Raw genomic sequence first — 24,049 nt, 5'->3', positions numbered from 1 at the left:
ATCTATGAAAAATCTAACACAAATAATGTGCTTTGCAAACAACGTTTTATAATCATTCTGGAAATTGGCGTTCATAGGTTGGCTGCTCTTTTGGACACTAAGAGCTCCACAACCTGACCTGCAAAATTACAGAAAAGTCCATACTCTTCTCATATGGGTACTCTGCCGAATATGAGTTGCTTCTTTGAGAAACTCGATTTTATAGTGGGGGCGCGATACGCTGATGTCTGGACCTGAGGTCTCTCTAACATACACTGACACCAGTATATAATAATTGCATTTCAGAAATCTACAGCCATTTATAGACAATATTTTAACGTAGAGATTATTTTTTATTGTCGGTAGACATCAGGGGGATTTTTGGCATATCCATGCTCCGGCTTTCACATTTTCAGGGATTAAGGCCGAGTTGAATCTGTTCCTGAAGATCTACTCGTCAGTTCCGTGAAAATTTGACGCCTCTACTGGGGTTCGAACCTCAGACCTATTGGTCTAGGTTCAGACGCGCTGACCACAAGGCCAACCTGGCCGGCTAACCTCCAAATTTTCGAGTTGTCCATACTGTCCGTATGAAACAACTCTAGTTGGATTGCATTTTGCAAAAAGGAACCACAAGCATTGCAATGTTGCTAAGATTGTGCAACTTCTTTTGTCTTGGAGGAAAAACCCGATTATCCATTAATAGTTTCCATTTTACTCGCTGAAAACTGTAAATTTAAGACAAAAATTACCGTCTAAATTTCGTAGTTTTTCACGATTTCCGCAATTTCATTGCAAAAGATGAAGTTGCACAATCCTAGCATCATTGCAATGCTAGTGTTTCCTTTTTGCAAAATGCAATCCAGTTGTAGTTGAAAGGAGAGAAGTTTGGTACCTTATTATTGAGGTTCTGGGAGACCTGGACCTGGGGGTTGAGCGAGAGGCCGCCGTTGGCCGAGACGGTCTTGGTGCAGGAGGTGGTGGTGGCGTGGCCGTGGGTCTTGTGCTCCCGGAGACTGGACCATTTGAACTTGGGCCGGGACTCGGCGCTCACGATCAAGGAGCACTTCTTCTCGGGCTTCCCGCTGGCACCCGCGCCCCCGCCCCCGCCGCCGCCCTCGTCCCTGTCCCTCTCCGGCTCCGCATCTTCGTGGCCCTTCTCGAGGAGCTTCCGCTCGGACTCGCTCTCCTCACATCCGTCGGCCGTGATTATCGGAATGTCCATAACGAGCGCATACTACTCCCCCGCCCCGCGATATCAACAACCTCACCGCCCGAGTCCCCCGAACGACGTTCCACCTGTCGCCAGACTCGAGTCCGCGACAGTCCCGGGGCACATCCGAAAACCAGAGGGCGAAATCCCGAAAAAATATCCAATCTCTGGGTTCTGATCACTTCTAGAGAAGAATCGTAGAGTCCATGTTTTATTGGGTTTTTTCTCACTTCCTAGAATTATTTACTTCTTCACTTTCTACGGACAAAGCACATAACTAAGAAAAAAATAGACGAAGAAAATGCGAAACGTTTTAAAAAAATGAGCAAGACTTTCCGATGACGTACAGTGGATCGAGCCAATAGGAGAAGTCGAACAAAATTTGGAAACTTTAAACGCTTATAACTCCATTTATACAAAACTTTGAGGTTTTAGAAGTGGTTTCATCGGTTTCCTCGTGAAGTTTCCTTCTAGAAGCACCCCTTAAAATTTAAAATGAAACAAAATAAACATCAAAATTTGATGTTGTGGTCAAAAATTTCATGTCCGACCTCTCTAATTAACTCGATCCACTATGTGGCGTTGGGAAAAAGCAAGAGAAATCCGGTAGAAATGATAATACTCAAGGTTTTGCGTAAAAATTGTCAGTTTGGTAGAAAAATGGAATATTTGTCAGTTCTGTAGAAAAATCTTTGAATCCATATTTCTTTGGGTTGCGTCACTTCCTAGAAGTATTTACTTGATCACTTTCTACGGAGCAGGTAAGACCATAACTAAGAGAAGAAAAGGCGGAAGAAATGCAAAAATTGTCAAGAATCAACGAAGATTTTCCGATGGCGTTGGAAAAAAGTAAGAAAACTCCGGAAGAGATAATGGTTCTCAAGGTTTTGCGGAAGACCTGTCAGTTTTGTAGAAAAAAATATTTTTGTAGAGTTTATGTTTCATTACTCTCTGTTTTACGGGTCAAGAGACATACATGAAAAGAAGAGGTGGAAAAAATGCAAGAAATGGTGAGGGAAAAAAGTCTGGCAAAGTCTGATATTATGGCGGAGATATTTCTCAGTCCACAGAAAAATCCAGAAGATCTTAGAGGATCCAGTAGAGCTTATATTTTACCGAGCTTTATCACTTGCCCACAACGTTAAATTCAACGGATAAAAAAGTGGCTTGGCCGAAGGGTTGAAAACGGTCGAAAAAATCGAAGGAACCAAAAACTGCAAAAACCTACAGGCTGTGAAGGAAAACATGAAACATTTCTCACTTTTGGGAAGAATCTGGGGAACCTTGAAGTTCATATTCTATTGCATTTTTTCACATTTTAGCGGCTCTGGTGCTTGCACTAGAGCTGCTATTCCGGACGGTCCCAGCTGGGGAGTATCAATGGGCCATGTAACATTGTAGAGACCGCGCGTTGGTTGATGGGAATCGGCGCCATTTTCGGCTATGTTCCTTGTCATGACTTTATTTTATTGCATACTGTTTTATTGTTAGTCAATGCTATGTTGTGTATTGTATTTTTGGAATCATGGTGATACAGTCAACAATTCAAAACTTGTTTGTGCTTTTATCTCGTGATGGAAAAAATGTACTTTACGTTCAAAATTTGAAAATTTGAATTTTAAAGTTTTCGCGGTTAAGGAAGCTTTAACCACTGGGTTGGAGCTTCCTAGTCATATTACTTGATATCAGCTGATAGCAAACAAAGGTTACCAGGGAAACCGTAAACGTCTAACAACTATCGTGGCCATTGGGGCGATTCGACAGTTTGAATCGTTTTCGTTGATTGAATCGACAGTTGTCGGATTGTACATCAATGACAAAATGTGTCTAGGCCCTCATTCTTGACTACAACTACTGCCCCAGAGCCGCTCTCCGACGCCAATGCGTTGGAGCTTCCTGCTTGTTTCAATTATTCGAAGGCTATTTTCTGGACACGCCAAGATGTAAAAAAAGATACGAAAGACAGGATACTTCTAGTTTCAATATTTTGGAATCTCTCTTGGGGATTTAAAAGACAATAAAAAAAGAGATTCTAAAAATTGCGCAAGTTCGGTCTCTGAGAGTCAACTCTCAAATTCAAAATTAATCATCTGATCATTGAAATTGATAGACAAAGCGACAGACAAAGAAGATAAAAGGGGTATGGAGGGATCATATTGATGGAAGTGGGAGGTTGCAATGGACAAAGGAGGTGGGTAATAGACTGACTGACGGCAACCCCTGTATAGGGAGAGATCCTATAGTTGGTCCTTGTCCACGGCCCCATGTCTGTAGAAACCACCCATTTCAACAAGTATGATCGCTCCATACTCCCTATATCTTCTTCGTCTATCGCTTTGTCTAACAATTTTAATTATCAATCCGCAGGAAACGTGTTTTCACTTATTGGGTCTGGCGAGTGGTGGGGAAGCAATAGACTCATTAGGTATTCATAATCGGCAGGCAATTTACAACAGAGGCACTAATAAAGTATAAATCGGATAAATTTTATAAAAATTCCTAATTTTAAGGGAAAACTCGAAGACAACGAAAATTCCAGGACATGAAGTTCTGGTGGTATTCCGAATAGGAGTTTGAGGAGGAAGTGAGGCACTGAGACTAGTCAAAACAACCATATTCCGCTTAATGGGGTATGAGTTATAGCGTAGTCAGGGGTGGACCTCCTCATTTTTAGCGGCTCTGGTGCTTGCACTAGAGCTGCTATTCCGGACGGTCCCAGCTGGGGAGTATCAATGCAGCATGTTACATTGTAGAGACCGCGCGTTGGTTGATGGGAATCGGCGCCATTTTCGGCTATGTTCCTTGTCATGACTTTATTTTATTGCATACTGTTTTATTGTTAGTCAATGCTATGTTGTGTATTGTATTTTTGGAATCATGGTGATACAGTCAACAATTCAAAACTTGTTTGTGCTTTTATCTCGTGATGGAAAAAATGTACTTTACGTTCAAAATTTGAAAATTTGAATTTGAAAGTTTTCGCGGTTAAGGAAGCTTTAACCACTGGGTTGGAGCTTCCTAGTCATTTACTCGATATCAGCTGATAGCAAACAAAGGTTACCAGGGAAACCGTAAACGTCTAACAACTATCGTGGCCATTGGGGCGATTATTGAAATGATATCGACTGTATGTCGCCGCTTACGACAGGACATAGCCCTATCTTAACTGTGTAATATATCGCAATTCGATATTGTTTTGATTTTTAAAAGGAGCAATTCATTCATACAGTTCCGATTAGTTTTGGCGAACGGGCCCTTAACCTACGGCACTCGGCTCCTGGGAATTTTTTAACTCTAAATTTTTTAACCTAACTCTTCCATTCCGGGAACATATTTATTGAAAACGGCGACTTTTTCAACAGTCCTATTTTTATCTACAACATCTAAGTGGCCCTTCATAATCATTTAATTTTGGCCCCTGGCCAGAAAAAGGTTCGGAAATTGCAGTGATTTTGCCGAAAATGCTGAAGTAAGTAAATTTGGGCATTTTTTTTCCTTCTGCAAACTCTGTGGAGAAGCACTTCTCCTCCAGTACATCTATTTTTTTACTTATCTCTCGCAAGGTACATTTACAGAAGGTGTGTTCCAGTATTAACAGTTCAGATTCGTTGTTTTTTTATTATAACGCTTATTTCGGAAAGCAATTATTACATTGTTCAATTCTACTGACTTTCAACACTCGATTATACTCCCGGCAAATTCTGCAGCAGCGTTTCAAATGTTGACTCTAATGCTTCCAACAGCCATCCGATGTCTAAGGGTTTATTCCTAGATTTAGGGATTTTCCGGAATTTCCAGGGATTTAGGGATTTTTCAGGAAATCTAGGGATTTTTTTTTTGATGAGGTAAAGTTACCAAAAATCAACTTTTTAACCTCAATTATAGCTTCGACAATCGAAAACATTTTTTCATCTATATTTTGTAGGCCTTTTTGGCAACACTATTTTCCCCGCAAATAAGCCGGAAATTAAAACGATTGTGTCCTTCGATGTACTTGACATTCAACTGCATTCAACCTGTTAATAATAAGAAATCAACTAATATTCTTTCATTTTATTGGTCTGGATTAGCACTGCTTTCAGAGAGCGCCAAAATTCAAACGAGCCAATCAGATATAAATATTGCAAATCGCTACATCGAATGACATCATGATTCTTCATAAAAAAATGGCGCTTTTTGCAAAATCTAGGGATTTTTTAAGTATATTTGAGCAAATCTGGGGATTTAGGGATTTTTAGCGAAATCTAGGCATTTTTTTTCTTCCCCGCTAGGGATTTAATATCGGAAGACTGGCTTCCAGTATCGCAGCGTTGATCGTCGCTGATGTCGAAATGGAACCTAATGCCGGACATACTGTAACACCTCCATTCCTCAATTCCGGTGAGGAATACGTCTCTACCCTTAACTCAATATAAATATACAAATTGATAAGTGAGTGCTTTAGTCTCCTGAAAACAGAATTGCGAAACTTAAAATTGGAGAAAAATGATGAGTAAATGAAAAAATGGAACCAATTGATGGAAAAGTCGCATGCCATTCTGACACAAAATATGGCGTCTATCGAATCACCTTAACTAAATAAAATAACCAAATTTTCAACTCTCAAACTATCAACTATCAACTATCAAAATTCAAACTATCAAAATTTCCAACAATGACAAAAATGATTGTAATATACCTATAATGTAATGAAATATACACGCTCTAATCATTTAATTTGTATTACCTTTATGTTATGTACCTACATGTTATACTATTTTTATAATAAATTTTGCCAACATGCTTTTCAATTCAGTCTACAACATTTCATTCCGACGTGGCAATAATGATTTATAATGCCCCTAAACATTAAAATGAATTACAATAGTAATGCCGCATTATAATGTCGTATTATACATCGCAACGATTCATGTCCTACTGATTATTGATTATTGTAAGATGAATTCTGTTTTCTCTGATTGTATGTTTCATACGTGCGAAGCAAGTACGGGTCACTAGAAACGTGGTTCGTACGGGTGGCTGATGAAATTGATCTTCGAATACCTTTTGATGAGCTAGGGAAATGGAACCATCTGCATCTCATGGACAATAAATAGTTGCCGTAATTAAGGTCATCCCGTGATTAAGGTGCCGTGATTTAAGTCATAAATTCTTCATCTAATTCTTGATTCATCTCCAAAATGTCTGCTAAAGCTTTCATGCGCTTCTCCTTGTATGCATGAATGAGCAAATTGGGTATCGAACAAGCGGACATTTTTGAAAATTTAGATGATTCTGGACAATATCGTACAGAAGTCCACGAGCTGCAGATAGAACCATTACCTCTAGCTCAGCAAAAGTTATTCGAAGATCATTCAACAACCTCTTTGACAAGTTGCAAAAACTTTTCGTTAACAATAGTGTCACACGGTACTAGGAATATTTACTATTTAACGAACCTTATATTTCCCTGACTCAGTCCTAAATTATAGAAGTATGCGTTACTTTTCCAGGAATCCAAAAAAACAATTATACAAAAAACCAATACCTACACTTTCAGATATAAAAATGCAAATTTTTTGCAGCCTCGCTAAACGACTTATCAACCAGAGATTTTTTAGGAAGCGGACCTCCAAAGAGCTTTCAAAATTAAAAGTATACAACAAGTGATAATGCCATGTATTCGCCATATCAAAGCCCAATACACATTTATACACCGGCTACGTAAATCTGCTAAGTTACAAAACATGAATCGACAGTTGTCGGATTGTACATCAATGACAAAATGTGTCTAGGCCCTCATTCTTGACTACAACTACTGCCCCCAGAGCCGCTCTCCGACGCCAATGCGTTGGAGCTTCCTGCTTGTTTACACCTCCGGGCCAGTATTATTCAACGACAGCACAAACAAGATGTCGCCATTCAATAATCTGCGTCCTCCTTCATACACCATTCTTGCACACCAGGGTTTAGAAGCGAATACCGATTATGAAGAGTGTTAATAAAACGATAGGGATAGGTTTGATAGCCATTAAGATTGAAACCATGGTTGAGGTGACAAAGCAAATGAGAAAACTTTGCATTTGAAGCGTTTCCAGGGATAAATTTTTGGTCTTCAGGGGCGTTCCGATCTATCCAATGTCACACGTTACTCCACGCATGGGCCAAATTAAAATTGATTTCACTGCGAGGGAGCGCCTGAGCCAAGATTAGTGGTTTTTTCACGCCCCGATGTCACAAAAACCAAAAAATGCAGAAATAGAAAGATCCTCAAATGCTCCATTGAGCAGGTTTCTTTCGCAAAAACAAGCCATTGAAGTTAAAAATGAGAGTGTAGCCAAATTTGATCGAGTTGAAAGAGGCTAGAGAAGGGCCAGCTCAAATCCAACGGAATCAAAAATGTGCGCCTTTGTCGAAATTACTGGTTAACACATGCTAAGTTTAGTCACAAAAACCAAGAAAATGCTGGAACGAAATAATTCCCGAACATTACATTTCGCAAAAACAAGCCACAATTGAGCCTCAAACAAGCCTCGAATAGCCGAAGCTAATCGAGTTAAAATTGGTCACGTATTGGAAAACTAGCCCAAATCATACAGAATCAAACAAGGTCACCTAGGTCAAAATTTCTAGTTCTGACACTATATGTTTAGGCACACCGACAATAAATGCAGAGCCTAAATATTACTGGGTAGAGTTTTGCAGCAAAAAACCAAAATTGTATTAAAAATGGGCGAATATCCAAACGTAATCAAACTGGTGATGTCTCCGTAGTGGAGTACTAGCTCACATCTTACGCGTCAGGACTAGCTGGATGGTTAGATTTTGTAGTAAGGTTCATTCCAAAAACCAAAATTTAAGAAAAAACACGCTTCATCACAAATTTTCCCAAAGGAAACGATCTGATATCGGTGTAAAAAATGGGCTCGTACGATTGTCGTTACGGGGTTGGAATCTGAGCAGCGTTGCGGTTAAGCGCGTCGGGTACAAAAGCGTGACAAAGCGTTCGGGTAGAAAAAACGAAACGGAAATCGCACAGGGTGTAAAATCGGAGCGATGACGGAATAAACACTAGCGAGAACGTGAAAATCGGGAGGAAAACGGTGAAATTGATGAAAAACGAGTAGAAAAAAACGGCGGTGGAAGCGCGCGACGGACCAAAATCCAGCTTACGGCCAGGGTGACTGGTACTCGCACGCTCCGAGCTGGATTTCGACCCCGCCGAGCTGCGCGCGCAGGCGGAGTTACGCCCGCCACCCCGATCCCTTTCGAAATAAAATTAGTACCTGTCGGGCCCTCATCCCTTCGCGATGTGCCCTCAGTTTCAGGCCCGTTTAACAGATAACGATTAGCCGAAAATCGAGGGCTCCACTCCGGCTAATATGATTAATTCCTCCTGCAGAGCTCCCAATGGCTTTTTCCGCACGCCGGCTATTGATGCTATCGAGCGTGACGATATATTTTACCCAATTCGCACTTTCAATAATCCTAGCCATGTATCTACGCAGGGAAAGTATTGCCATATCTGTACCGCTCTCCGATTTCTAGCTGGGGAATTGTGCATTCCTATTAATGAATTCGCCTTCAATTGAATAGGTAGGCAATACGGCTGCCAACGAGCAGCGGTACGGAGAGTGTTGCCATCTCTGAGTCACCCCTTCATTCTTGGCTAGGAATCGGTGAATGGGGTCAGTTGCGCTGGTCACAGAATCGTGTTTTGATGCTTGATTATTGTAGATCAGCTAAAAATATTGAGATTCGTCCAAAAAGCGACTTTCTATAATGTTGAATATTAACAGCTAGGAAATTGTGTGTTCCTTTTACGAATATATTTGGCAACGCACAGCGGTAGGGAGAGTGTTGCCATATCTGAATCAGTTGTTTTAAAAGGGAACAAACCCGTTTTGCATGAGCCTTTGCTTGCATAAGAGGACATGCCAACTGACTCGACGAGGAATGGACCATGGACCTGTTTCTCTTTGAAAACAACTGATTCATCTATATTTCTCTCTGATTCATGGCAAAGAGCCTGAGCGCTCACCTTGAGGACCTTACATAAAATTGTTCAATTAACTAGGAAGGCAAAATGACTTTCAACGAACAGCAATAGAGAGAATTTTAGAATTTACCGAGTATCTATCTGTGCCACTCTCACAGGGAGTCTGTGTATTCATTTGAACGAATTATTCGCCTTAAATTGACTGAGTAGGCAAAAAATCTTCCAAAGGGTAGCAATAAAGGCAGAAAGTACTGCCACGTCTGTGCCGCGCTCTTAGATTCCTTGCTCGGAAGCTGTGCATTCCTGTTAATAAATTCGCATTCAATTGACCAGGTAGGCAAAACGACTTCATCCAACGAACAGCAATTGAAAAAGTATATTTCCATGTCTGTGCCACTTTCTGATTCCTGGCTAGAAATCTGTGCATTTCTGTGAACGAGCTCGCCTTAAATTGACTGAGTAGGCAACACACTTCTAACGAGGGGCAATAAGGCCCGAGATTATTGACATGTTATGTGCCTTCCTCTGATTGCAAACTAGAGATGTATGTGCATTCCTGTGAACAAATTCATCTTCGATTGACTAGGTAGGCAAAATGACTTTCGGCGGACAACAATCAGAGAGCATTGCCATGTCTGTGCCCCCCTTTGATTGGTTTAGTAGAGATTCAGGGCTTTGATGAGCTTCTTAGTATCCGATGTAAAGAAACCTGGCCTGGGTATTTCGAGAGAAATATAAGTGATACTTACAGAAAAAGTGTGACTCTAGATAGAAATATGAGTCCAATGTTGTTTAAGACTAACCTTCTTTTTCATCGCCCGATTTAACTGCTAAAAGTATATTGTCTTTGAGACTTTGTTACGTAAAAAGGATAATGGAGAATTTGCAAGGGTCTGAAATTTGATGAATTTCCTGTTTAAGTGGAATCCTTTGAGTGAACTGAACACGAAGATACCCTTGATTCATAAATTGAGCAATTATTAGAGGAGATATGACAAAATAACCGATTCTGCTAGAATACATGTGTTTAAATGGGAAATGCCGCCAGATGACGTCACAAGGCGGCACATTTTCTCACTTTTAAATCAATTTTTCTCCAATTTCCCTTGTCAGAAAAAAATTATGAAAAATATTGCGAACTCAGCTCATTAGGCACTTTCAGATGAAGCAATAAAAAAATTGCGTGCAAATTCTCCATTCAGGTTATCAAAGTATAAATGATTATGGAATATTCCAAGACAACGAGTGAGGTGCGTTCGGTGTGAATTTGCAGTGAGTATAAAACCTCAAAAGAGGTTCAAACAACAAAAGGTGTTGGCGCATCTTTTAAAAATAAAATAAAATTTACATCCTTAGCATTATGACCGGCATCATCCTTTCCATTATCATTACACACGTTAATTCCGTTCGCCTTAATTAATGTAATAAAAGAGAGCTGGTCGGCATTCGGAGCAATAACTTTATTTTTCCTCCTTTAATGAGTTTTACAGATCTAGAACACGAATTAACGAGATGAATCTTGAATGAAAAATAGGTCTTCAGATTAAGATATTTTTGACGAATAATTATTCTAGGAAAAGCTTTTCTAGGCTGAGAGAAACTACCCTAAAGGTTCCGTTAATTTTCCTCCGTAATTGATGCTACACAGCTAATTTTGCGGCCGCACAGGACTTTGCACCGAGATAAGTTTTCGATTTCCGAGACTCGCTGAGGTACATCGAGAATATAACTATCGAATTTCTCCGTTGAATTTTCAGTAAATGCTCCCTATGCAATATCTTGCCGGCAACTTGGTAAATCGCGACACAGCACGATGTAACAATGCATCAAAGTATGTATTAGAAAAATCTAACGCGCCTTCAATTTCTGGAAACACAACACGAACATCCGTGGAGCACGAGGAGTTGCATCAAAACCAGTGACGTTGCGTGCTCTGAGATTTATCGATCGATCTGCCATTTAAACCTATGGAGAAGGATCGATAAACAGGGTGTTCGCTACGAACACCTTAATAATCGATTCTTCACTGTAGCTTCAAATGGAAAAATATCGATAATCGATCATTCACACTTCTTCACTGATTGAAGCGTTGATATTTGCCTGTGAAATACTTTATTTAACTTTAAATATCAATGTTGCGAATTGACATTAATAAACCACGCCGTAGGGGAAGAAATCCTTTGAACGCACTATGGTGGGATCATAGACCAATGGTTGAAGGGCCTCAGCGTATGATTTGCTTTAGGTTGTGGAGCCATGCTTTGTGACCCCACAACCGAAAATTTTAATAAAAAAGCATCCTTATGACCATGAAAATGGGTTAGGTTAGGGTAGGCTAGGTTGGGTTAGGTTAAATCTGATTGTCCCACAACCATTGTGGGTTTATTTGAACATTTTATTCTCTGATACAAATGTTTGGTTGCTAGAGACACATGTTGTGTTTCCCGTTGTGTTCGATGTTGTGTGGTCTGTACCAGCAAAGACTCTGGGAATCCAACCAAAACGATGTGTTGGTGCTAACATACCATTTGAGTCCAATCATAGGGAGGATTTCAGGGCATTTTGTCGACGATTTTTTGTCCGCGCACCTGCTTTGCTGGTAGTTTACGTCCACGCAAAAAATAAGCAACACTAACTTGGTCCAAGCGTTCTATTGCAGTCCGTACGTAAAATTACATTGGATTGAGACAATTAAGAGAGAATATTTTGTTGTTATAGTAACTTATTTTTTAAATAAAATGTTACTATCTTCTTTTGATCATCTTTTCAAATTGTCATTCGTGAATATTTGGTTTTATTTCCATCCTTAAAAGTTTCGATGTAAAATATACGTTGTACATACCTTTTTTCATATTTAATGAAAATATTACTTCATTTTAGGCATTTTACGTTTTTAAAACGTGGCAAACATTTGTAAAACCTATTTTGAGCGATGGCATCGATATGAATCTCAATGAGCAGTAGTTGTGTTAAAATAAACCATACAAAAATGAATCAGGGAGGAAAAAACCAAGAAGCACGCAATCTTTGGTTGTAACCCATCACTCTTTTAGAATCAAATACGTCCTATTTCGAGCGTTTGGTTGCGTTTATACCACGCTGCAGCACAGTAAAAGCGCTAAATATAAATAAAAAAAATCAAAGAGCTTTCGAAATCATTAAATTTCACACGGATCTACTTTAAAATTTACAAAACACCCATTATATTTTCTTTTAATACATTTTTTTTCATCAATTTAAATGAGAATAATCCATGCAGAGTGCGCAAACATTTCAAATCATGAGTTAAAAAACGCTGATTCCACGAGTTTAAACATTAGAGCCGAACACAGAGCGGAGTGGCGTGCTGCCAACGCGAAAAGCGCACTGGCGCCTGGCAAACCTAAGAGGATACTTCACGCATTGCGTAATGCTTGAAGTATCCACTTAGGTTTGTAGGCGCCAACACGCTGGCCGGCCACCCGCCGCGCCGTCCGCAGCTTGCCACAGCGCTTGAAGCAACTATTTCACAACGGAGGTTTTGCATAGTATCAAACAAAAATGAAGACGCTCCAACATATTAAGAATGACAGGCATCATTTACGAGTGCGGAGCCTTCCTCGCATAATACATCAAGATACTACGGCACAAAAGGAGAGCAGTAGTCCAAAAACCAACCAATTCATAGCAACCGTACTTAATAACGTTTAGCATAATTTTTGAACTTCATTAGAGAGAAAAGTGACTCGATGTAGGCAGAAACATTCTTGATTATGCCGCCAAGAAGATTTTACTTTGAATCAAGAATAAAATCTCTGAATGAAAGCGGGTTTCTGATTGATGGAAATGAATTTTCTAGCCATTGGTATACGATTCCACCATAGTGTGCTCAAAGGATTTTTCCCCGTATGACGTAGTAAATTAATTTCAATTCGCAACATTAATTTTTAAAATTAAAGAAACTATTTCACTTTATTGGTTAAAGGCAAATATCAACGCTTTAATGAGTGACGAGCCGTGAATGATCGATCATCGACATTTCTTCACTTGAAGCTACCGTAAAGAATCTATTACTAAGGTGTTCGTAGCGAACACCCTGTTTTTCGATTCGTTTTCATGGGATTAAATAATAGATCAATCGATAAATCCCAGAGCACGCTACGTCACTAGTTTTAGTGCAAATCCTCGTGCTCCACGGATGTCGGTATTGAATTTACAAGAGATCAAGATGAAACACTCCAGTGTTGGAGACACCAATCGTTAATGCACCTTAAAATGTGACTTTGTTACGACTTGTCTCGATCTAATTGAGATCGTCGTACGATTTTTACTTAACTTCAATAGGAAATTTGCAGATGTTTTAAATTTTATGAATTTAATCTTCAAAAGGATACTGCTAGGAAAACTGAGTACGAGGATATCCTTGGTTTCCAAATAGGACAATAATTGGAGGAAATATGACAAAATAACCGAATCTGCTAAAATGCATGTGTTTAAATGGATAATGCTGCCAGATGACGTCACAAGGCGGCAAATTTTCTCACTTTTAAATCTATTTTTCTCCAATTTCCAATGTCAGAAAAAAAATAAAAAAAATACTGTGATCTCAGCTCATCAAGCACTCTCAGATGAAGCGATAAAAATTTTGTGTGCAAATTCTCCATTGTATAATATTGTGATTTGTTTACACTCGAGGCTCTACACGGTATATTCTACACTGAACTGTAGGCGGATTAATTATACGAAGTTCCTGTCCGAATTTAATCCGGTGAGTGAAATGGAAGAACAACGAAAATGCGAGGAAAATCGAGTTAGGGCTAAAGGCTCCTGTTATTGCGGGTAGTCAGAGAGGTGGATATGGGTTGGGCGTAATTGGAAACCGCACGAGTTACCAGCCAATTAATGATGAGCTGACGTTGAAGCTCCGAAACTAACGACATAATTTCATTCCTTGTTAACCTAATGGGGTCCTTGCAGACATGTCTTACGCCTTGGCGAGACCATTAATTTTCCCGGTCGTTTTGCGGCGAAAACAAGAAAAACACCGAAAAGTCCCCGTGTAACCGTCCACCAGAGGCGGGCCTTTGTGCCGTAAAACTCGAATAAGGAATCGATGAAGTAACATAATCTTATAGGGACTAATTTAAGGAAATGATGAATTAACTTCTATAGAATGGTTGCGTCATTCTTGCAACATTTGGACGTATTCATGCTAAATGGAACTATGTACAAGTGGAAGCATGGGGTGTGCTCGTGGAAGCTGCATAAGAAACAATGTAAAAGTGGATGGAGTTCCTTTTGAGAAAATTGAAAAGCGGGATTTGACATTGAATCAAAAGGGACTGAGCGCTGACTGATGAGCCGTGGACATGCGACAAAAGCGTTGTGGACAGGGCTCATGAGTTAAAAACGAGCGAGAACGACGACGGAGACGGCTTCGTTGCCTTTGACGTCACTGCCGCTTTAAAATCCCCATTCATTCTTATGACCCTCAACTAACGAGAACACCCCATCGTTCCAATAGCAAATAGTTCCTTTTAGCATCAATACGTCCATTTGACGTATCAATTTGCGATGGTTACGTTACGATCTTAGTCGTATCGATTTGCGATATTGCTACATTTGGCGCATAGATTTGCAATGGTTGCTGTATTCGACGTATAGATTTGCGATGATTGCTATGTTTGACACATTCATTTACAATGGCTCCAACAAAAACAATATGAGATAACATTAAGCAATGAAAAACAATCAAATAAATCGTAATCCACGTGGTAAAATAAACTCACGGTACATAATGTATGATCACGGTCACACAAGAAGAAGAGTCCTTACCTGAAACAGACAAAAAAACGTCATGCTTTAAAATGATGAACTTTCTCAAAAAGGTTTCAAGACAATTTTTTCAACTTAAAAATATTTCTTTGAGCCGAAGAATTTTTTTTTTTTTTTTTTTTTTTAAATCAGGAAAGTAATAATTTTTTTTCCTAGTGTCTGCTTCCTTTCGGAGTTTTTGCGGAGAAATGTGAGAGATATTCTGTCTCTGAGTTGGGCACCTTGAGTCGTGGTGACAGCATGTGACCTCGGTCTGGTAAGCGAAAAGAACAAAAACAAGGTCAGTGTGGACAGTTTTGCGGATGGAACGGATATTGCAATCTCCTCTTTGAAGAACGTGGGGTTTCCAGGACGCGCTGCTAGCACGCTGCCGTCCGAAGCAAAATAAAGGAATATAAATACCCTAATATTGCCAACTTTCTTCCGACTCGATTGAAATGAAAAATGAACACTTAGGTCATATCAGAAACAGATTAGGAAAATGGAAATTTTGAAGTTAAAAATTTACTTATTCAGGAGCCACAAGAGTCCATCTAACTTGATCCGAAATTATACCTAGACATCTTTCAGAAAAACTTATGGTACAAAAATTTACTCGAGGGTTTTAACGGATTCCTACAAATTTAGAAGAACATCAGACTGAGAACAAAATCACATTCTCCAATACATGAACCTCTATATAATTTTACGTGAAATAAAGTGAACATAACACAAAAATCAAAACTCAACTCATGAGAGATAAACACAGAAAAAATGGATTGCTGATTTAACAATTAAATTGTTCAAAAATATGTCCAACATGTTTCAAGTGTACATTTTACAATTGTGGAAAGCTAATTTAACCACGGGAATGGTTAAATTTGTTTTTTTTTTTTTTAAATCTACATTGAAACATGTCGGACTTTCCTTAACTACAAAATTGTTAAATCAGCAATTTCATTTTTTCCGTGAAAACATGTTCATCAATGTAGACCTCACGATTATCAATGAACCAAAAGCTGCTCGCGGTACACTAGGCACTGAACTTATGTTGATCCATATTTTATACAGCTGGTCTGTTGATATTTCTGGTCAACTCGGTTGAAATTTTGTCAAGGTAACACGTCTCTCAGTACTTTTACGTGATTTTCGCCCTAAAAACCAATTAAAAATTGATAGATTATTCAGACTGTCCATTACATCCATGGACAAATTCATCTGAGGAAGGACGTTCTCTGTTATTAAAGAATGGATCCCTTCCCGCGAACCCTGGGAAACAAACATTTTATCGGGGAAATATGTGGCAATATTCAAATGTTTATACTGGGCTCTTCCTAAGGACGGCGGGGTGGGTGGATGAGAGACGAAGGAGAGACAGCGCTTTACTTCGGAGTTTGCATAATGCACAAAAGCATAATACTCGCTTTTGTTGACGGGTGCATCGCCACGCAGCGCAGTGGACTCAAATCCGAAAAAAATATTTTCCATGCAACACGATGATGTAACTGCCCTAGTAGCAGTCACTTCTAGAAAAACTTAAAAAACACGCAAAAAAATTGTTGAACGTACAAGTTAGTATTCCTCTTCGATTATTATTGCAACACAGGTAGAGTGAAATTTACGTGAAGAAAATTTATAAAAAAGGCTTGTCATCATAGAGTTTGTTAAACGCTTGACATCTCGCATATTGATAGATGGTAAATACGAAATAAATAAAAAAATATGCAAAAACCAAAATCGTATGGAAAATTAATGACAAATTTTTGTGGCAATTTACCGAAATACACTGATAAAAAACTTGTCCAAGAGCAAGATGGCATTGTTACGTAAACATTATTTTGAGATATTTTATTAAAAAAAAAATGACTTCTTTGCCTCCTCGTTTCGCCTCTTCTCTTCATTTTCTCTGCTTTCTTTTGAGATACTCCCTCTCTAATGCCTTGGAGAAAATGTTCGGGTTGTAGTAGGTAACTCCTGTATGCTCTACATTGAGAAAAAAATTACGGACATGTGAACCGAATGTACAGTGTTTAATGTGGACCGTATTGTTCGGTTCTTGCAACCGCTCTCTCGGTTCACGCAACTGAGCTTTTTCGCTAGTTCTGTTCGGTTGCATGAACCAAGGATACGGTTCCCAGAACCGAGAGAGCGATTACATGAACCGAACAAAACGGTCTACATTGAACACCGTAAATTCGGTTGATATAACCGAAGTTTCTTTCTCAGTGTACATTCGATTCATATGACCGAAGTTTTCTTCTCAGTGTGGTATCAGTGATTGTATTTTGAATTTTTGTGGAATAAGGTCACCTTTCCAGAGGATGGTCATGGTTGTAAAAAAGTGTGGAAGACAACAAAAAATCGTTAAATATAATCATCTTAGAAAAGTTCAGATCAAGACGGCAAAGATGGAGAGAGAGAGTTAAATGAAGATCATGGATAAAAGTTAAGTTTCCCGGCTGAGGATTTCCAGCCTTTTTCCAGACAATGGGACAGTCTCGCAGAATCGGATGAAAAAAAGAGAAAACTTGATTCAACTCTAAACTGTATTTGAATTCGCCTCTGATAGACGGGCGTAAGTCCTAAAAATCATAAGCCTTGGCTTCCGTTGATCACGCAAGACGCCAGGGCTCATGAGTTGTCGGGCTTACATCCGTCTAAGAGAAACAAATTGATTTATGCTCTAAGAAGGATCCAAACAGATTGCGAAGTCTGGTAAGTAGATGGGTAGTGGATGATGGTAAGTACAGACTTAGAGACTCGACGCTACCGCAAACTAGAGAACAATAGATAGGCATATCGATCGGAGAATGAATGAGGGAGGGCACAGTACCGCCCTTATTTGCAAAAAACGTGGGAAAATGCGCAGGAGGTGTAGAGATAAGTAGCCTTGATTTCAAGCAGTAATTTAGTAGGCTGCAATATGAGAGGCTACCGCTGCCCCTTATTAATTCAGTCAAAATGATTTGATCGAACATTAAAAATTTAAAGAGTCTGTACTTTCAACGCTTAATCGATAGCGAGTTTTTTCAACTTTCAACCTACAACTAATGTGGAAGAATTCTGGTGCCGTGGCCAGAGAAATACATTTCAGAGACGCTAAAAGTTACTTTCAGAAGTCAAAGTCCAGTTTCGTCTAATGCTGACTGGTGACCAGAGAGTTGAGTATGATTGCTTTTGCAATACTACAAGAAAATTGCAATAATCGTGCAGCAAAGTGCTCAACCCGTTATATCGGACGAATTCAATTTGATTTTTACTCGAAAAATCGCTGATCAACCATCGTTAGGCGAAATCTAGCGTTCAACCCCGTACTCGACTGTTGCTTCACTTGACTGCATTGCTTGTTGTTAGTGCAAGGTCTCTGAAATATATTCTCCCTGATTCAAAATCGCAACAGCTCAACAACAAGATGGCGGAAAAGTGCCCGGCAAGGAGCTCAAGATTCGAAAGTGGAAATTATTGCCGTGCAAAGGAAGCGTGTCTTATAAACCATTGAATGTAGCCAAATTTCTGCTCATACAGTATTTATTTTTGAGAAAATTTTTGAATGTTCTTTTTGCAATTTTTAGACACTTTAGATAAAATTTCGAACGAAATTCTCCACGATATTGGAAGAAAAATATTCACAAAATTTCCCACAAATTCGTAATTTGTCGAAAGAAAATAGGCAATGTCTGAAGGCACCACAGAAAAAAGGGCAAGGGTTTGTTAGATGATAGGAACATTTCTAATTAATTATGGTAGTCCCCCAATTAATTAGGTCACTGGCCCAATGGGCTTGTTGCAAACTTTTTCTAGAGCAAAAATAAGAGTTGTTCCTTACAAATAATTTCTCAAAAATCACGATGAGCGTATTGGCAAACTCTGAAAAGCACTCCTAACTTCACAATCTACGGAAGAAATTTGCGTTTTTTTTAAGGTTCCTGCTTCAAAAAGGATACTACGGCACATGTGAACATTTCGTTAGAGGAGTCGTTCCATTCAATCCCTGCTTAACATGACCGACGCCTCCGCGCGCAAGTTGAGGAGAGTACGAGGTCAATCAAGGCGGAATATATTGAAAATTTTCATATCATCCAAAAAAGTTGAGAAGTACCAAAATTTTAGAGGGTAACCCCTGCCACTTTCTTTTCCAGATCATACAGCGTTCTTTCTTATCACGGCATATTCGCCCATCATGAGAACTTGCATAGGGAAAGTAAATTAAAGCGAAGAGTCTCAATGCACGAATGAGCTTCGTTGTTGAGTTTCTTGTCCTCTTTTGTATTTTTTACGGCTCGGCCATGGAGGGAGTCTCACCGACCTACCGTCCGGCGACGCAGGAGAGATATTAAAAAATATAATTCCAGATCCACTGGCGGGAGGAACGGCGGAAATTGAGAAGGCGCCGAGTATAATAATTCCAGGAACGGGGGTCCGCCGGCCCCGATGGCAAGTTACTGATACGGAAGCGGGACTTAATTAACACATGTTGATTGAAAGGCCGAGCCACTGTTTTTGTTTCTGCGGCAAGTATACGTTTCTGCGGAGTCTCAAATCCCATCGTGGGTGGAAGAAGGAAACATAATAATCACTAAATGGATTCTGCATATCAAATAGAGAGCCTGCCATGTTTGGCTGTGCTTCTGTTGACAACTTTGGTCTACATAACTAGAAAAAATAGCGTTTGCAACGTATTTTCAAGTCCTCATGTGGATCTGTGCGGAATAAATATTTTTGAGGAAAATGCTCCCTGGAAGCTTACTTCTGCGTTGGAACAAAATATTGGTAGAATTTATCATTTCTTCACGATGTATTTCACACAGCGTGAAGGAATGGTAAATTCTACCCATCTTCAAGTCGATTCTGCCAGAGGAATGGTTACCTGTACCAGTATATAGTAACGTTTACCTTTCTTCCGGCAGAATTGACTCTAGATTAACGCGGTGTGAAATACAGCGTGAAGGAATGGTAAATTCTACCTATATTTTTTTTCAGTGCGGGTGGAGCGTAAAGATCCGATCCTCGTTTTCGGGACTAACCAAACGGATGGTTGGTGCTTATTGGGGTCATCGGTAGGATGCAACTTCTAAGAAACACTAAGGGTGTGAAATACAGATCCTGTGAAATACTATGGGTCTGGTGAATCTGATGGGAAGCTCCGTGATTAGTCCGCAATGGTGGATAGGCCTGTCGCCCCGCTGGCAGCACCGATGTCAGCAATTTCATTGGGTTTAAAACGATCGGATCGGATTGACGTGAGAATATGTTTCATAATCTACAAGAAATTTTCAAAAATATTCGCTGCGTTATTTTGCTGAGTTTACCAAGACGATAATAAAAATGAGTCTGTCGTACGCTAGAGATACAGCCAAAAGAATAGGCTTTCTAAATGTAAAATCGCATGGAAACACTACAGTGGGCTCATTATGGAGTCGTCTTACCGGGTCGAATAAAACTCCTGCAATCAATGAACTTTAGATGCATCTATTTGTGTTTGGGGGATGTCCGTGTGGTATACACAAATAATTGAAGGCTTCCAATTTATCTTATTTGTGGTCGATAAAAGGGCTTGTTGCATGCAAGAGTGAAGCCAAGTGGAATTGACTTTTTACATGGAAAATCGCACAAATAATAACACGTAGGGAACATATAAAAAAAGGTCTAAAATCTACTTCTTAGCAAGCAATCCTCTTAATTTGTAACACATTTTTTCAAAACTACGTCTGAGAGCAGTTTTTCTAGTGACTGAAAAAAAGTGAATGGGCCTGTTGCATGCAAGAGATACAGCCGCGCGAATAGACTTTATAGAGGTTAAATGACACGAAAATTACGCTGGTCACTTTAAAAAAAGTCTGAAATACATTCCTTACTGCGCAATTTGCGTTGTTAGGAACGCGCTTTTTCAAATTTCCCGCGTCTGAGGGCAGTTTTCTAATCACCGGAAACGAGCAAACGGCGGGCTCGGTGATTTCCGGAAGATGCCGAGTCGTTGTTGTTGTTGTTATTTTTTCCTTCAGTTTGTTTACAAACCCAACGTGATCTCCTATAGTGGTCCATATACGCTTTATGCGGTAACCCAATCGATCAACTTTTAAATATCCAACGCTTCTACATTTCATTTCACGATATCACGAGCTCCGATTTTTAGGTTACCTATGTTGTCAGTTTTAGTTGACCGGAAATAGCCGCGAATTGCCGTTATTTGTTTCCGTTAGAAAACTGCTCCCAGACGCGGGAAATTTGAAAAAGCGCGTTCCTAACAACGCAAATTGCGCAGTAAGGAGTGTATTTCAGACTTTTTTAATGTGACCATCGTAATTTTCGTGTCATTTAACCTCTATAAAGTCTATTCGCACGGCTGTATCTCTTGCATGCAACAGGCCCATTGCCTGGAACGAGACTCGAGAAAATCTAACGTAAATAAACATTCAATTGCGAGTGAGATCTCGCGCGAGTAACGTCACATCCAGTTACGCTGATTATCGTGAAATCAACCCGTATCTTCCTGGATTTCCGAGTATCAGTAGCCTTCATTTATTCATCCATGTACATGACACTGTATCTATGCATATTTTCTTTAAATTGCTTTCCCTCCGCTGACTAGAGACTGTATGCACAAAATGTTTCTCCAGTTTTCCAACCTGCTTTAGTTGGTTTCAATTTCACGCTGAGGTCACTAATGGGAATCCGATACCCGTGAAAAGGAGGGTGGGAAACTTTCGCGGGAAGAGCAGCAGTCTAAGACGGCGCTGCCAAATCTTACACAAATTTCAGAAGGGGCGAGAGATTAATGATAGGCAAAGCTTTTAGTATCTGGAATAATCCTCACATGCGGCAGAAAATTACGATTTTTCAAGAAACCAGGATAGAGAGAGAGCCTCCAGTAACCTCTTATTGACGGGTAGAAACAGAGACAAGGTAGAAACCTTTACTTTTCGAGATTCAAAATTGTGTCGCTCCTCTGACGTGAGGGCGTATAGCCAATAGCCTGTGTCACACTATCAAAACTAGCCATAAAATATCAAGGTCAGGTGTTGTGATTGGCTTATTCGATGACTTGAACCAATCAAAGCACTTAATTTTGACATTTTGATGGAGTATTTTGATAGTGTGACACAGGTTTACCTCAATTTCCACGTGAGCCCTGTTTTACATGTAATGTCATGCTTTCTGGAGCTCATGGGGCAATCTAGGTGCACTCTTAAGTCAGAGAGACGACGATTTCCTCGGAGCTTATAACACGATGTCAACAGTCATGAGTTTTCTTGTTGAATGTTGACTTTGTTGGCTGATGAGCTTGGTAATGCGGTGTGCCAAACACCGGCTTGTTTGCATGACGAATTACTTGGCTCGTTGCTCAACACCCAAAGATGAGGTAGGTCAACAGTTGAATGTTGAAGTCGTGAAAGTAAAAGCTTTCCATCCACCATTGCCAATATACCGGTGAAGAGTCTCTTAGTCTCCTTGTTTGCCCGAGAAGCGATGGTCACGAAAACTTGCGACTTTAGGACACTAAAATATTTTTAAAAATATATTGTGAATACTAGCCGTTCTGGACGCGCTTTGCGCGTCCGTCACGGCCAGCCAAGGGGCTGCGCCCCCTGGACCCCCGATCACTCGCTACGCGAGTGACATTCGGCTCGCTCCGCAAGCCATTTTTCTCAGTGATTGGACGTTTGATCACTAAGATGTATTTATTTTGGAGACTCTGGAGGCAAAAATGATTTCGTCATAGAACCTTGTTGCCGGAGCGTGTCATCATTTGCACATGAATAGATGTGTGGAGATGAAGCGATGATGGGGATCGATCGTTTCTTCAAAAACGCATTTGATTGGGACGTCATCCCATTGGGTGGCGGAAAAAGACAATCCATGGATCTCCTTCCGCGATTTGACTTGCTGAAGTAGTAAAAGTTCATAATTACCTCTTAAGAAGATTATCGGTGGCGTAGGGGTCTAAAAACTGCTCAACGATAGTATAGTTCGAGTTCCGAATCGCAATGAGCCCATTCGTGTTTTTTTTTCTCATATTTTCATCGCATACAAATTTCTCTGATGTTTTTGTTTTATTCTCTCTGATTGCATATTAGTAATCATATCCTCATTTCATTTCCTTTCCCTTTCCTTTTTCCCTTTCTGTAGCATCTGTGTCCATTTAAAATTATTATTTTAAAATAGCTTTCCCCTACTATAAAATTGATGCTTCAAACGGAATCAAATGTTTTAATGACATTTCCGGCTAAATCATGGGTTTTCCCAGGAAGGCAGCCTTTCGTCCCTCCCGGACTCTATTTTTGCCAGATAAGTTGCTTTTTTAGTACTTTTCCTAATTCAAATCCTTGTAACATATTCATATTTATCGCACAATCTGGCAACCTCTCGAGTGAAATAGAAAAAGGTAGAATCGCTGAAAGTCTGAATCCTTCGAAGTTTATATTAATGATTCAAAAATATATTCAAAACTTAAATTGAAGGGCTCGGAGGACAAGGCGCATAAGTGCCCTTTTTGCTGTTTCAAGAAATAACGTATTAAAAGCTTCAATATTACATGGAGCCTTAGGGCGGATAAGAAGGTTAAACTGATGCTTTAAAGTTGAATTTTAGTTGTGAATTTTGCATAGTATATACATTCAAACTAGTGTTAGTTGAGTTCATGAATATCTCATTTTTTTTTTAAAAACTACACCTGTGGGCCTTGTCCTCCAAGCCTCTCATTTATTGTACAGTTTGATCGTATTTTTTTTTTTTTTTTTTTTTTTTTTTTTTTTTTTTTAAATATTTAAAAAGGGAATAACATTTTAAAACTTTTAAAGAACTTAAATTTTTGTTCACGTGTCATCATTAGACAAATATGAGCATTGACCTCCGAAAGTAGCTTATGAACCATGGAACATATCTTAGCAGGCTCTTTAAATTAAATTCTCCCGATCCGTTAGGAATATATTTAAAGAGAACCATCACACCATCGTGTCTCCAGTGCAACTTTACAAGGAAAAACGGATAATTAAATCTAACATTCTCGCTGCATGCGATAACTTAATTTTTGTCTCGGCTGTCTGGGAATTGTCTCCAGAGATTAGACAGAATCAGAGACATGCTAA

General features: G+C 39.6%; 2 protein-coding genes across 14 annotated transcripts in view; both read right to left on the bottom strand.

Annotated features, from left to right (window-relative positions):
• Window positions 1-24,049, bottom strand: part of sei (potassium voltage-gated channel seizure) — a 380,532-nt gene that overhangs the window by 147,668 nt on the left and 208,815 nt on the right. The gene's annotated exons all lie outside the window — the stretch shown is intronic.
• LOC140223787 (uncharacterized) lies at window positions 803-8,341 on the bottom strand. Its single transcript, XM_072300968.1, has 2 exons — window positions 8,104-8,341; window positions 803-1,450 (listed from the first exon to the last, which is right to left on the bottom strand). Exon 2 carries the CDS (start codon window positions 1,202-1,204, stop codon window positions 803-805), a length of 402 nt encoding a protein of 133 aa, XP_072157069.1. The 5' UTR covers window positions 1,205-1,450; window positions 8,104-8,341.

This window comes from Bemisia tabaci, chromosome 5 (genome assembly GCF_918797505.1).
Source record: "Bemisia tabaci chromosome 5, PGI_BMITA_v3".
NCBI lineage: Eukaryota > Metazoa > Arthropoda > Insecta > Hemiptera > Aleyrodidae > Bemisia > Bemisia tabaci.
This window is presented reverse-complemented; position numbering and strand designations above follow the sequence as displayed.

Bases quoted from the DNA above. Each gene is read 5' to 3' on its own strand.
- LOC140223787 (XM_072300968.1), bottom strand. From the start codon at position 1,204: ATGGACATTCCGATAATCACGGCCGACGGATGTGAGGAGAGCGAGTCC.